A 15,577-nucleotide genomic window follows, 5' to 3' on the forward strand; every position below is an offset into this window, starting at 1 on the left:
CATAGCTACCGGTGTTTGTCCCATAGGCACTAAGTCTGTAGCTGCCAATGTATACTCACGTCATCTTCTATCTCTCATCATTCATCTACCCATCTCATACCCAACATTTTCGTATATATAAAATACGTATACAGTTTAAGTCCTTTAAAACATGTGTAAAACATTCAACCAGCATAGACAGCAAGTATTCAGATAATGTGCACACATAGCACGTAGTTTATATAAAATACTTCATATCTATGTGTAAGATGAAAGTAACTATGCACTCACTTGAGAAGGTGGTGACTCGGTACTCGGACAGCGCTTCGTTTACTTTAAAATAATTTCCTTCGATGAAACCTAGTATTATTACCACTAGATTTTAGTCTAATATTTACCGTGACTAATTATTAGTCTTATTATTATTATTATATAAGCGTTTAAACAATACTTTCCAACCACTATGTACAGACAGGGGCCAGACATAAAACACCGGAGGGCAGGACCATTTTGGCATATAGCACTTCTGAAATCCAACAACCCTATGCGGCCCTTTAAACCAGATTCCCCGTACCGCGAGTAGTTAAAAAGATATTATAACGACACTTATATAAGTCATAATAATAGCTCAAATATTTATTATAAATTTATAATAACAATACTAATTTTAAATATAAACTATATTTAAAATAGGGTAAGCATAACTTACTTACAAGGGGATTTTAGCTAGGAGTCGGGCTCTGTAGGGGCAGAACTTCATCGCTGAATCTTTCTAAGAAAGATTCGTGCAGCGCTTCAGCGCTCACCTTACTATACTAAAACTACAGAAAGAGAAGTCGAATCACGAGGGACCGAAATGCTCGGGGGATAAGGAGAGAAAGACTCTTGAATCAAGATAATGGTGCAAGAAATATGAGAGCCCAAGCCTCTTATTTATAGTAATTGAATTTACAAAAACTACCCCCCATAATTACTTAATGACCTTATAGTTATATAAACAACTAAACATCCCTTTATAATAATATTTTAAATAGATTTAAAGATATTTGTACTAAACTAATGTCGAAAGAACTCAACATTAGTCTTATAATGACCGCATCGTCGATACCTTTCTAATGATATATACATATGTATATATATGTGTACGTATATATGATTTATACTTTATTTTAATACGTAAATATGCTATTATAATTTGTAACTCGTTCATACGAACTCCGTTTTTGACGTTCTTTATATCCATGCGTAGGTGGAGACGCACTCTACAACTTTCGTTTAGACTCCTTCGGCTAATTTTGAAGTTATTTTTAAAGTTATATTTTTAATAGGCCGGGACAGGATTGGTCCGTTATAATCTCATAACTTCTTCATCCGATGTCCATTTTCGTCTGTCTTTTTATTGTTACGCTACTAATAATGAGATCTTCAGTTCTCGTTTAGGTTGTGTCGGCTAAAAATCGCTCGATCTAATATTCGAATTTCGGACTGTACACTGCTAATCCGAAACTTCAAAAAATCGTAACTTCTTCATACGAAGTCAGATTTGGGCGTTCTTTTTATCAAAGTTCTTAGTTTAACATATTCTACGACTTTCGTTTAGAGCGCTAAATCTAAATCTCGCTCTATCATAAATTTACTATTTACGCTTCCCGGCGCCGTGTCGGTTCCGACGCGAAACTTCGACGGATCATAACTTCTTCGTTATAACTCGGATTTCGGCGTTCTTTATATGTACGGAAACCCTGTGACATCTTCTACAACTTGGTTAATATTATTTATTCTAAATAATCTTTTTGTCGAAAAGTCGTTTTCGACCCCTATTGCCTCTAAATTGACTAGCCCGGATCTGCGGGCGTTACACAAATGACACTAAATACTTATGAAATCACCAGCATTTGTAAAAATGTTGATACTCGCTTTCAAATAACTTGTATTCTCAGGTCAACAATAGACAGGTACATCCCCGAAGCTTTTGATGAAGACAGTTTAGTACCAAGCCGCACTTATACTATTACTTGTATTACTTTGACGTTCTATGTAATGTAAACCATGTAAAACTATTACTATTAATGCAATGGTTGTTGTACTTTGATTACTATACTGCATATGTTGTGATACTTGACATGACGTCATCCACCCCAGAACGTTTCCGCTGTTATGGTTTTGGGGTGTGACACATCAGTTGGCTCGATCATGTATGCTATGACTTGTACTTGCCCTGATATGGCCTTTTCTTTGAGCATGGTCAACATATATCAAGGGAATCCTGACAAGGCTCACTGGACCGCGGTGAAAAACATTCTCAAGTACCTGTGAAGGACTGGGTCCTTACCCTCGGTAGGAGTGATGAATTGAGAGTGGTGGGGTATAGTGACACCAACTTTCAAACCGACAGAGATAATTTCCGCCCTCAGTCGGGTTGGGTGTTTACCCTGAATGGAGGAGCAATTACTTGGAAAAGTTCCAAGCAGGAGACTGTAGCTGATTCAACGTGCGAATCAGAGTACATAGTAGCAAGCAAAGTGAAAAAGGAGGCCAAATGGCTGAAGAACTTCATCGGAGACCTTGAAGTTGTACCGGCTATAAAGGAGCCTGTGGAGATTTTCTGTGACAACGATAGTGCGGTTGCCTTAGCCAAGGAACTGAGGGATCATGGCGGGTCCAGACACATCGAAATAAAATATCACTTCATAAGACATAAGATAGAATAATGGATCCTCGTGGCAAAGAGGGTATCATCAGATGAGAACCCGACATATCCCCTCACGAAGGGACTGAGTAGGGTTAAGCATTTACAACATGTGAACGCATTGCGCTGAGGGATGATATTAGTTTTAATGATTAGATTGCTTTCAAAACTTGTAGTAGTTGAAATGTAATTGACATTTGATGCTTAAATAAAAGGTGCTTTTTATTTACTAGTATGGTACTGTCGTGTGTCAATCATTTACTATTGTTTCATTTTTCATGTTTTGACTTCCAGAATAATTATATTATTCAAACCATCCACACTCGATCATACTTTGGAAGTAGGTATTAAAGAAAAATTGTTATGAATTTGGCTTGTAGATTGTCAGAAATGGTTAGACATTGCTATGACATTCATGAGTGCTCATAAGGTCTGAGTATTGGATTTAACCCATGCTCACTTGATCACTTAATGGAATTTATCTCGAGTGATCGGGAAACGATAATATCATATAATCTTCAAACCTAGATATATGAGTTGTTGACTATGAGTTGGTCGCACATTGATAGTACGAAAACGCATCAGTAACTCGATGTTATAAAACGTGCTGTTGTGTATGGTTCAGTGAATAGTTAGTACAAGCATATACTGACAAATTTTATCTGTTCCTTTTAGTCCTTGGAGGATTAAGAGCGATATCTTTGGCCCCTCGATGATTTTTTTTGACTTATGTGCCGGGATCGGTCAGAACTAAGTTGATGTTCCATTAAGTTCTATGTCAAACGAATCAGAAATCGGGAAACAAACTGATGGAAAATAAGATTGACTGTGTTCCATGTGTTTGTCCGGCTGATATCTTAAGAGTAGAGGATTCTATGATCACTTATCTAAAATGGTATGTCTAAGTTCGACAAAGGCATTTAAGAGCCACGATTCCTAGTCGGATCTTGAAGTTATACCTACAACTATAGTTATTAGACTTATCCATATGGGAGACTTTTGGATAAGGTGTTTAAGTCCATAACTATATTTGGTATGTACTTGACCCGCGAGTAGCATGGTCCATTTGCGTTGCACTTCACTGGGACAATTTGAAGGATGGACTTTTGAGAAGAGGATAATTATGATTTATTAATATATTACAAGGTCTAATATCTTAATATGAAATCATATTTTTTAATTAGTATTGATCAAGAATTAATTTGGAATTAATTTTGTGATCAAAAGAGACTAATTAAATATAAATGGTTGATTTAGTAAATCATTCATTCTTATAAAGTGGGCTAATGATCCATAGTTCTTTATGTTGGGCTAAACCCATGTGGTGACCCATGGATACTCCATGGAGGTTTTAACCCATGGAGCATGAGGGATATGGAAGGTCATTAGGGTTTACATGGTGTAACCCTAGTTTTCCACACTATATAAGAGACCCTAAGGCTCCCAAAATTGGCACCTAAGTGATCTTAGAAGAGTGCTATCCGATTTTATGAAGCAAGGAATTCTCTCTCTAGTTCTTCCATTTGTTGGTGGTGATTTGTGATTCCACTTGAGGCATTCACTATTGGTTCTAGGCTCTTAAAGCTTCAAGGTTTGCAACTACACTATAAGGCATGCCATCTAACTAGAATTTTGTAGTATAGTTACTCCATTGTATGCTAGTTAGGATGATGCTTTGGTATTTTGAAAGTTTGCATGTATATTAGAGAAAACATAGATCCAAAGCATCTAGGGTTACATGTACACCATAGGAGTGTTAGAATGCTTAAAACCCATCAATTCCATGTTGCACCAATTCTATCGATGTACTGAGTGTATTTGATACTTGCTTATTATCTAAGGTTTATAACCCTCCCAATCATTCATAAAGTTGTAATTAAGTAACATAAAAGGAATTGTTGAGATATCAGTAAACTAGTGATATAATCAAAGCTAGAAACCAATTATAACAACAAATGATCAAGATTTGATGTATATTCATAAACCTTAACTTGCTAGTTTGAGAGGATTGTTAATACATGAAAGTGAACCTTTATGCTATCCGATATTGATGAGTTTTCGAGATGTATTGTTTGTCTGTGTTTGGGAAGTTCCAAAGAATGTCGAGTTTCCGAAGTTAAGAAAATGATAGAAGTACTGAAGACTTGAACAGTTTTATCTTGTTCTATGTAATAAATGTAGGAGACAAGATTAACCATAATGCATTGTTAGATAGTTGATATGCAATCAGTATTTGTCTTTATTGTCTCCTTTGTTCTTTATGATCCTAGTAGTATAAACAGGTGTGTCTTTCCATGTAATCCCTATGCCTTTATAAATAGGAGTGTCTTCAAGGCTTAACTGGACTTGATCTAGACCTGACTGAAAATCTATTACCAACCTCCATTGTTGTTGTTCATTCAAGGTTTAAGAAATTAAACCTTGTCCTATAATATCTTGAATCCTCAAGATATTATTTTTTATCAACGATGAAGATGAGTCACTACCTTTTAGAACTTCTTATGGTGGAATTGAGCTCCAATATTCCATTGTACTTACAAGAACACCCCAATCTATTCCATAGGTTCTAAATTGCCCAATCCAACTCTCAATCTCTCTTTTATCATTTCAGTAAGAACAAAAGAGAGAAAGAAGGCTCCAAGTCTTCAAAAAATTTAACTATTTGCTGCTAACCTTGGTTCCTCTACTTCCAGTTGTTCGTATTTAACCACCATTGATCTTCTAAAATATGAGTAGTGATGAATTTACACTAGTAAATCACACAAACTCATCTCTTAACTTCAGTGTTCTAAAAATAGGAAGTAGGTTACCTAAGTTAAGTGATGGCTAAATATGATTCTTAATCAAAGTTAACATCTAATTTTTCATTTTTAGGATTTAAGAACTATATAAGTCATTAGATATAATAAATTCATGTTTATTATACGTATTCCTTTATTATATTGGTTAGTTTTAATACTTTTTTGTTTATTCAATTTTTTATTTTTTTTATTTACTTATTTAGTTTCTAATTATTTTTAATTTATTAAAATTTTAAATAATTTCACTTTAAATGCAACAATCATAGGCCCTAAATGTGGGTGTTACATAAGAAATTAACATGGTTCAAACTATCAAAGTAATCATGCTAATCTACAAATGAACTAAAGAAATTTTTATTAGATGTAGAAATTTACAACTTTCATACATAAAGAGTTTGCTTAGGATGACCAAGATACACAAATATCAGTTTATAATGACAAAAGTTGCCCTAATACTTCTTGTGGGACAATCTCAAACATCACCACTTGAAACAAGTCTTTTAGTCTGTATATTCGACACTAAAGATCTGTATGATAGACCTCTAACTGATCACTATAGATCTATTTATTAGGCATCATGGATCTATACTTGAGCACCTATGCTTGCTACTCAAACACCACATGTCGAAATCACAAATTTGATCCTAGCACCATAGTTCCCCACCATAACATATCACAACTACAACTACAACTAAAAACATAAAATACACCTCAATTGTTAAGTCTTAGTAGAGGCAATAAGGTCAAGAAAACCAGACTCCATTACTCAACACCCATAAGTCTTATTAGAAAATCAATCTATTTTGATGTATTAAAAAATTTAAATATGATTTTCTACCACAGTTCTAAAAGGCGCGCCATAGCGGGCGCCAAGGCGCGCCATGGCGAGAGGCGCGACGTCGCCGTTACAAAAAGCTTCATAACGTTGCTATTAGGCGTGGCGCGTGGCAATGTGTGATATGACGTGCCATGACGCGTTATGGCGCATGTTTTTTCGTTTGAGACACGTTTTTTTGCTATTTTTTATACATTTTCTAATCGGACATACAAGTATTGTGTTTTTTATTAACTTTATGTTATTAGTTGTTGATATAACACTTCTAAAAACTAGGTATATTTGATATAAATTTATATTTATGCGGTAATATAATTATAAATTAATACAAAATCGCTGCCTTACATCACGCCTTGAAAAACGCCATGACTCGCCATAACTCATTAAGCTTGAGGCTTGGCCTTGCCGCCACGCCACGCCTCACACCTTTTAGAACCTTGTTTTCTACTATAATTGTTTAAACTATTTTTGAAATTAATCAAACAGAAAATATGTTCATATATATATATATATATATATATATATATATATATATATATATATATATATATATATATATATAGGTTCAGGTTCATTTGAGACCATTCTAATTTTGTGAGACCGTGAGACCAAATCTAAAAATAATTTTTAAATGCAAAATAAATGGAAAAATCCAAAAATTCTTTTTTTAAATATTTTTTTCGGAACTTGAATTAACTAAAAAAAATAAAAAAAATAAAAAAAATAAAAAAATACGTCTCACGGTCTCACAAAATTAGGACGTCTCACATGAACCTATATATATATATATATATATATATATATATATATATATATATATATATATATATATATATATATATATATATATATATATATATATATATATATATATATAATACGTGTAATAAGTTATTATCTATATACAGATGTTGGTTAAAGTATGAATATCTTCTCATAAGTTTCTTTTCAGGAAAAAAACCATTTTTGAACACACCTACAACTACAAGAACCCTTTAGTTCATGTATACAAATACCAAATATGAAAAGGAGACATTTCTCGTATGAAAGGTGCAAAAAGCATGGAAAAATCACATGGAAGTTATAATATTCCCAGGAAAATTACACATTTTCTCCTTCAACTTTTACTTAATATCTAGATTTAGTGTGAAAGTTTTATTTTCAATCTCAAGTCAAAAACTTTATCTATAAATTATAATAATTGAATCTCTATTTTTGTCTCCTTCAAAATTGCCCGTTATATGACAATCACATGTGTCATATGTTTTAAGGTTTTTGCTCGATTTCATCCCATTCATCTTTCTATCTATATTTTTTTTAAATGTTTGATTTTTAAAATTAAAATATAACTTTTCTCTTTTAAAATGACAAATCTAATTTATTTATAAACTATTCATGATTTCATCTATATTTTAGGCTAGATTAAACACTCGATTTCAAAGACAAAGAACGACGTATGGACTATCAGTTAAATAAGACTTTTATATTTAGCAAAATAAATCCAAGAATCCAAAATTATTTTAACTAAACATGTAAATTAATAGTAGATGAAGGACAAAAGTTGAATTTAGTGTAAATTTTATTATTTATTTATTTTTTAATGAGTCCGAGGGTAGAATTGTCTTTGTAGTGGTTTTACTAAAGTGAGCATCCTCGAGGTTCTCTCCGGCTTCCTTCAGTGTCCGTTGGTAACTCATCACCGCTCACCGCTCTCATTCTCTCTCTCTCTCTCTCTCTCTCTCTCTCTCTCTCTCTCTCTCTCTCTCTCTCTCTCTCTCTCTCTCTCTCACACATTAAACCAACGTTACTTTGTTTCATTAATGTTAACATGAGCAGAGTGCGCACTGCACACCATTCCTGCAACCACCGCCGGTTATGAATCCCACAACCGACCAACTACCACCACCGCCACAACAGGCGTTGCCATTACAGCCACCAAGATCCTCCTTCAGCTGCGACCGCCATCCCGATGAGAACTTTTCTGGATTCTGTCCATCATGTCTCTGCGAACGTCTCACCACTCTAGATCAATCAGCTAACGCCACCGCTGCCGCTTCCTCCTCCCGTCGTAATTCCACCTCCTCCGCCACTGCTGCTGCTCTCAAATCGATATTCAGAGTGCCTTCCTCTTCCATCACTACCTTCGAAGCCTACAAAAACAAAACAGCAGCTACAGCTACAGCTTCAGGTTCAACCAGAACCTCATTTTTCCCTGAGCTCCGCCGCACAAAGTCTTTTTCCGCCTCGAAAAACGAAGGATTAGGATTCTCTGCCGGCGTTTTCGAGCCTCAGCGGAAATCTTGCGACGTTAGGGGTCGTAACACGCTCTGGACACTCTTCTCCATCGACGACGAAAATAAACCCAGGCATTCCTCCGCTCAACAACAAGCCCTAGGAAACACTGGGACCCTCCTCGAGACCAACAAAGAAGACGACGAAGAAGAAGAAGAAGATCAATTTCACAACGAAGAAATTGAACTTGCCGAAGAGCAAGACGTGAGTAATTTTAACGATCCTGAGAACGACATTGTGGAAGAAGTGGCTGAAATTCAAGAAGAAGAAGAAGAAGAAGAGAATGCAAGTGTGGACGATTTGAAGACCATGAAGGATCACATAGATCTCGATTCGCAGTCTAAAAAACCATCATTATCAAATTTCTGGTCAGCGGCGTCGGTTCTAAGCAAAAAATGGCAAAAATGGAGACGAAAGCAGAAGAAGAGCAGCATCGACGGCAACGGCGTCCTCTCATCGTCAACATTGCCGGTAAAGAAACCGATGTCGCGTAAGTATCGAGAGACTCAGTCCGAAATTGCTGATTACGGATTCGGCCGGCGATCCTGCGACGTTGATCCCAGATTTTCACTTGACGCGGGTCGGATCTCGTTTGATGATCCGAGATACTCCTTCGACGAGCCTAGAGCTTCTTGGGACGGGTATCTAATCGGCCGGACTTTCCCACGGCTTCCTCCCATGGTAGAAGATGCACCTGTGGTGCAGATACCACGTTCCGATATGCAAATCTCCGTCGAAGAACCACCGACAAATGTAGATCTTCTTGTCCCCGGTGGATCAATCCAAACCCGAGAATATTACTCTGATTCTTCCTCCAAGCGCAGGAAAAGCCTCGACAGGTCAAGCTCCATCCGAAAAATGGCCGCCGCTGTAGTGGCGGAAATGGACGAACCAAAAACAACCACCGTTCCAGTCTCAAACGCCAAAGTTTCTCCGGCAACCATCGATTACAATCACGGTCATGGCGCCTTAAAAAGATTTCCAAGCATCGGTGGTGAGCGAGAATTAGCAAGGGATTCATATTCAAATTCCTTAAGAGACGATTGCTCAGAGACATTCGAATTAGGGTTCAGAGACAACGGCGAGAAGAAGGAGGGCAAGAAACCAAGACGGTGGAGATGGAAGTTATGGGGGTTCATCCACCGCCGTGGAGGATCCAACAAAGACGACGACGACGACACTTTCAGCAGAGTAAACGGCGTCGAGAGATCATACTCGGAATCATGGCAAGATCGAACAGAATCAAAAGGGGGGTTTAACAAAAAAGTATTACGAAGCAACAGTAGTGTAAGTTGGAGAAATTCTTCATTCAACACCACCAAGAAACCAAACTCTGAAACCAACGGGAAGAACAGGAAAGTTGGAGGAGATGAATTTGTTCTTGAGAGGAATCGAAGTGCAAGATATTCACCAAATCACACAGACAGTGGACTCCTTCGTTTCTACTTGACTCCGTTGAGGGGTAGTCGAAGGAATGGAATTGGAATTGGAACTGGAAAAAGTAAACCAACAAGCAACTCAAATTCAATTGCCAGAAACATGCTTCGACTCTACTGAAAACATAAACAAGGTTAATACTTAAATAGTAGTTAATAGTTAATATCACTAATCTTGTCTTTAATCTTGTTTTGCTGCATTTAATTTGTCTTTAATGTGGTGATATCGGATCTTATTAAATTTGGGTTTTTTTTGGCAGTATGATTGATGGGAGATTAATGCTAAAAGAGTTAAAAATCATACTGAAAGTTGCAAGAAGACAAAGATTATTTATGAAGATGCTTTCCTAAGAAGGTAATAAACTCACACATGTACTACTCATAATGGATCATTGAGGTTGATAAGAAAACACAACACACAGGTGTGAATTGTGAAAGGTAAAGGGTTTGATCAAAAGAGGAAAGGTGGTGTGCTAAATTGGTAAAAAAGGAGATTGCTTCTTTCAAACAAGGCTAGGAATTTAGTTCACATTTGACAGAACTTTCACTTACTCCCTCTCGCGTGTAGTTTTTCGGATCTTTCGAAATGATTTGTAACTTTGTATTTGGCAATGAGAAATTTTTTTCCTCTTCTTTTTTCGGAACAAATCTAGACATTTTGGATGCGCGTTTGGTACACAGGACCGTTGTCTAGGGTTATTTATGTCTTTTTGCACATACGATATCTCGAGAACGAATCTCTATCCCTTATTTTATCTTGGTGAGACAAAAAAACAGTTTTTGTTTCATTGACATCGGTTTCTGTCCAATTAATATCAAATGCGTTTCTGTCCAATTAATATCAAATGCAGTGTACTAATCTTGTCGAGCTTAACAAACTTGGTATATGTTGTTACATGGGACTGTTGTTTAGGGTTATTTATGTCTTTTTGCACATATGATAGATCGAGAACTAGTTTCTATTCCATCTTATTTTTGGTGAGAAAAAAGAAAAAAAAACAGTTTTTATTTCATTGACATCAGTTGATATTCATATCAAATGAAGAATCTTATCTTGTCATGCCTAACAAATATGTTGTTACATATTTACACTTACGAAACAAACATAATCAGAAGTTACGTTTCAACATGTTCCATCGAGTGAATAAAAGAATTACAGTATTTGTCAATTAACACCGATTCAGTACGTTTAATACACGTCAAACACAATATAAATTCATTTAATACATATCAAACACAGTATAATCTGTTTGTTTTATTATGTTTTAGGGTTAAGTTGGTAAGAAAAGAAGTTACGTTTTTGAAATAATTATGTTGTTCATATTGTGAGAGATGTTAAGAAACAATCAATAAATGACAAGACAGAACATAGTGGTGTTTTATCGAGTCTGGGTCATTTGTTGCTATCAATCGTTTCTTTTTCTTTGGTGAAATTTGTATTTTATGCGGTAATAATTTGTACCTTAGTGTGGTGTTATTGTTTTTATCTTTTTCTTTGTATCTCTGGATAAAGTTATGTTCCAGTCTTTAATGTTGGGACCTGAAAGCTGTAAGATGTTCCTACAACTTGAGAATTACACATCCCTCTTCCCAATAATTACTCCTTTTGACCTGTAACATTCAAAATATATATATTCTTGAATAAAATATATAAGAGAAAAAGGGAAATAAACAGTATGAACAAGAGAGGATTGTTGATTAATTAGACCCAAATCCCATGACAAAATGATTACATATAGATCTGTTCTTGAAATCAAAAAGATTCAAACACAATAATTGTGTGCCAAGTGAGTGAATAAAGTCAAAAAGTCACCTCTAACACCACACTACATTACCAATCACAATAAACACAAGTATTTTCTCATTTTATTTATTACTTTTTGATTGTTTTATGATTTCTATAATGGTGAATACGTATTTTTTAATTTAACGAAGAAAATCGGCACCAATATTTAGGATTATTCACCAAATATCATATTTTATAAATAACTACATAGCAACTTTATTCTTTGAAAAATTTAGAATTGTTATCAAGTTCGAAAAATAAAAAATTTAAAAGGATGAGTATGTGGTTGTCTTTTTTGCCCCGTTATTGCCGACGTGGACACGGCTAAACGTTGTGATAAGGCAATGAGTACCACCCTCGCCGGCGTCATGATACTGTTATCGTGACAACGGTTTGCAGCACGTTTAATTTTTTTTGAACGGTCAAAATGACTCTAGATTAAGGTCAAACAATATATATATATATATATATATATATATATATATATATATATATATATATATATAATTTATACAATATTTTATTTACATCATTCTTTTCTTTCTCTCAATATTAACAAAATTAAATTCCCTTTTCAACCTAAAAATATAGCAAAATCCAAACACCTCTCCACCAAACACAAACCCACAGACGAACACAACCGCTCCGGTCGGACTCGAGTAATATGATAACTACATAAATGACGAACTAATTGGCAATTCTCTGGGCTAGCGAGGAAGTTTTGTCTCCCCGAGATTTGGAAGTGCTTTGAGGTACGAAGGAGAATATCTGGAATAGTTATTGGGGCATTTAGGATTATTGTTTAGTTTTTAAAATTAGGATTATCATATTTTTTTTTTCTTGTAATGTTATTTTTAGTTATTACATGTTTTATTTAATTTAGGATTTATTTAAATAACATGTTTTATTAATTTATATTTATTTTTATAATTATTAAAAAAACAAATCAAAAAAAGAGAAAAAGAAAAAAGAAATGATGATATCGAAATTAATGAGTATTATAACATGTTATAATATATTGACCATTTCCTTTAATTGATGTTATAACACCAAATGCGATGTGCCATGTGAGGTGACACTAATATAGTGTTATAACATGCTACGATATATTGTACATGCCTAGTATTCTTACAAATTTCGAACTTTCTTTTAGTGGTATAATATATATAAGCTATTAAATTATTTGGTGAGCCCTTTTTTTCCCCTGAAACTTATTTTCAAATTCTCACAAAATATATGAGTTTTAAAGTCTTCAGATCATAAAACGACATGTAAATATTCTACTCTTTCTTAAAATATTTAATGTTATAAAGCTTTATGATATTGTTAATCTCCAAGACAAAATTGTCAAACATGAAGAACATGTTCGAAACATATATAGAGAATTCCAAACATGTTCTTCATGTTCGAAAATTTGGTTAAAACAATTAGCTTAGTTGTTTTTTTCGGACGAGCCTTCATAGCGTTTGAATAGATAGAGTACACACACACACACACACACACACACATATATATATATATATATATATATATATACACACACACACACACACACAAACGTCATTTGATAACTATAATTGTTTTTAGCATATTTTAAACTTATGAACATGTTCGACTCGTATGAGTTAATTGGGCCAACCCTAATTCTCTCGGGCTTTAGGCTCTATTTAAGGGCACTAACTCCTAGGGTTTCTCATGGTGCGCAACCTCTATCCTCAGAAATCCATGTTATGAAACCCTAGCCTCTTTTTTGGTGTGTTCTTGTGTTTGGTGCCATTTTTGAGTGAAGTAGAAGAAGGAGAAGGAGATCTTGGTACCTGTGAAGCTTTTCCTTAAGGAAGATTCGACTTTCTCTTTTTGTTTATGGACCTTTGTAAGTCAAAAAGTTTCTTTATTTATGCTTTTCCTCCATATATCTAGGTTGTTGGTAAAGTTGTAGTTATTTTGGGCCCTAATCTTTATGTTCTTGGGCTTTGGGGAAACTTCATTGATGGTATATGTTACAAAAATCATATTTTTGGTTGAAAAACATAAACCATAAGTTCACATGCACCCTAAAGGATCTATGTTTTCACTATTAAATGCAATAACCAATTGAACATCAAGAACCCTACAAGAACCCTAGTATTTTCAAAAATCATAAAAGGGTTTAGAAAAAAATACCTCTTGATTATACTAGTAGATAATCAAATAAAATCCTTCTTGTAGTCACTTGGAAGCTAGCACCATAAGTCTCGTGCCTCATATGGTTCGCACCCAATCCTATCAACAAAGAGGCTTATAGAGAGATGAGAGGGGATGGTGAAATTTTAGTCTTGACTTGGGATAATAAGATGGCAAAAATTTAGAACCCCATGGAGGGTTTATATAGGTGATTAAGGGAGCCATGGATAAGGTAGTTTCCTAAGATAAGCCCTAATCACTTGACTTCCTCCCTAAGGCATCCAAGGCTCCCTTAATGCCCAAGGAAACTATAGTGACATAAAGAACATGGTTTGACATGTGGAATTAAAGATTGCACAATGAAAATGATGATTTTGGTGTTTAAGAGATGTATTGAATATGTATGGTGTTACAAAAAGGGACATAGATCTACATCTACATAAATAACACACACTTACACACTGACTTTTACACCTCTCAAGCACTCCTCTACAAGTGGACTAAACCCACCTTATATAGAGGTGTTTACATGTCTCTCTCTCTCTCTCACTCAGTATCTCATGAATCAAAAGGCTAATGTACCACATGCAAGTGGGTTTTACAAAATTCAACACATTACAAAGTCAAACATGAATAACTTTGCACCCTAACATTCTCCCCCTCAAAGTTAGGAATGGATGACCCACTTCAAATCTTCCAAAATCGAGCAACTACGCGATCCGAGCGTCAAGGGTAACACATGTCGAAATGAACTTCAAATCTTCAATTCTTCCATGATTCTTCAATTTGGGCTCTAGGATGTGAGACCATACAAACCGAGCATCAACGAATGATCACGAGCTTCTCAAACTCCAAATTGATCACCCAAAAGTTGAGCATAAAAACACACCCCAAAAATATTCAATAAAACCAAAACCATTTCGAAAATAAATCACTTCCGAACTTCCAATTGCATCATTTCGTAAGCTTCAAAAATTCAAGGTTTTGGTCTTCAAATCCGTGTAATATGAAAAATTCAAGTTCAAATTTCCATATAAATTTCTTCCCCTTTTTATAATCGAAATTTGATTATAAAACCTTCAAGGAAAGAGAACGTGCTCTATTTGAAATTTTTCGTGTCAAAACTCCCCCTTAACATGTGGCATAAACTTTGTGCTTTAATCCGGAAAACCCAAAAAATCTTCAATTTTTAGCTTCGTTCATGGACCGCCTTTGACAAAATTTCTCAAAAATGGGTAGAAATTGTCAATTTCAAAATTCTGCAGTGATCCGGTGCGCCCAAAACAGCCAAAAGTGCAAAACTCTCTCCCTTTTCCAAAGTTGGGTAGAAAGCGTAAATTTGCATAAAATGCAAGGGCCTGAAATGCATATTCTTCAATTTTTCAGCAAAATCGTTCCTTTTTCGAAATTGGGTATGAACAGCTAAATTTTCGAAACCTTAGGGACTAAATTCGACAATTCTGCCTTTTGTTCCCCAAAATGTCGAAAAGCACCCCAAATGTCAAAATCGGGTATAAGTTGCCAAAATGTCGAAACTTCACCCAATTGTCGAAGTTGGGTGAAAACCGTCAAAATGTTGAAACTTAAGCCATTTGT

The 15,577-nt window shown here is 35.0% G+C and overlaps 1 protein-coding gene across 2 annotated transcripts; it reads left to right on the forward strand.

The window, feature by feature from the left end:
* Nucleotides 1-7,894: 7,894 nt before the first annotated feature.
* LOC111884069 (protein OCTOPUS) lies at nucleotides 7,895-10,665 on the forward strand. 2 transcript variants are annotated; one of them, XR_008225351.1, is made up of 3 exons: nucleotides 7,895-10,166; nucleotides 10,293-10,387; nucleotides 10,455-10,665. XR_008225351.1 is itself a non-coding variant. In XM_052766046.1 (2 exons), exon 1 carries the CDS (start codon nucleotides 8,180-8,182, stop codon nucleotides 10,151-10,153), a length of 1,974 nt encoding a protein of 657 aa, XP_052622006.1. In that variant the 5' UTR covers nucleotides 7,895-8,179; the 3' UTR covers nucleotides 10,154-10,166; nucleotides 10,293-10,665. The 2 variants fall into 2 exon arrangements, 1 of the variants encoding a protein (XP_052622006.1); XM_052766046.1 differs by having other exon boundaries at nucleotides 10,293-10,665.
* The last annotated feature ends 4,912 nt before the right edge of the window (nucleotides 10,666-15,577 follow it).

The sequence above is a fragment of the Lactuca sativa genome, chromosome 8 (assembly GCF_002870075.4).
Source record: "Lactuca sativa cultivar Salinas chromosome 8, Lsat_Salinas_v11, whole genome shotgun sequence".
NCBI classification, from domain to species: domain Eukaryota; kingdom Viridiplantae; phylum Streptophyta; class Magnoliopsida; order Asterales; family Asteraceae; genus Lactuca; species Lactuca sativa.

What these genes read in the sequence shown, in the direction of transcription:
- LOC111884069 (XM_052766046.1), top strand. Translation starts at nt 8,180, where the DNA reads ATGAATCCCACAACCGACCAACTACCACCACCGCCACAACAGGCGTTG.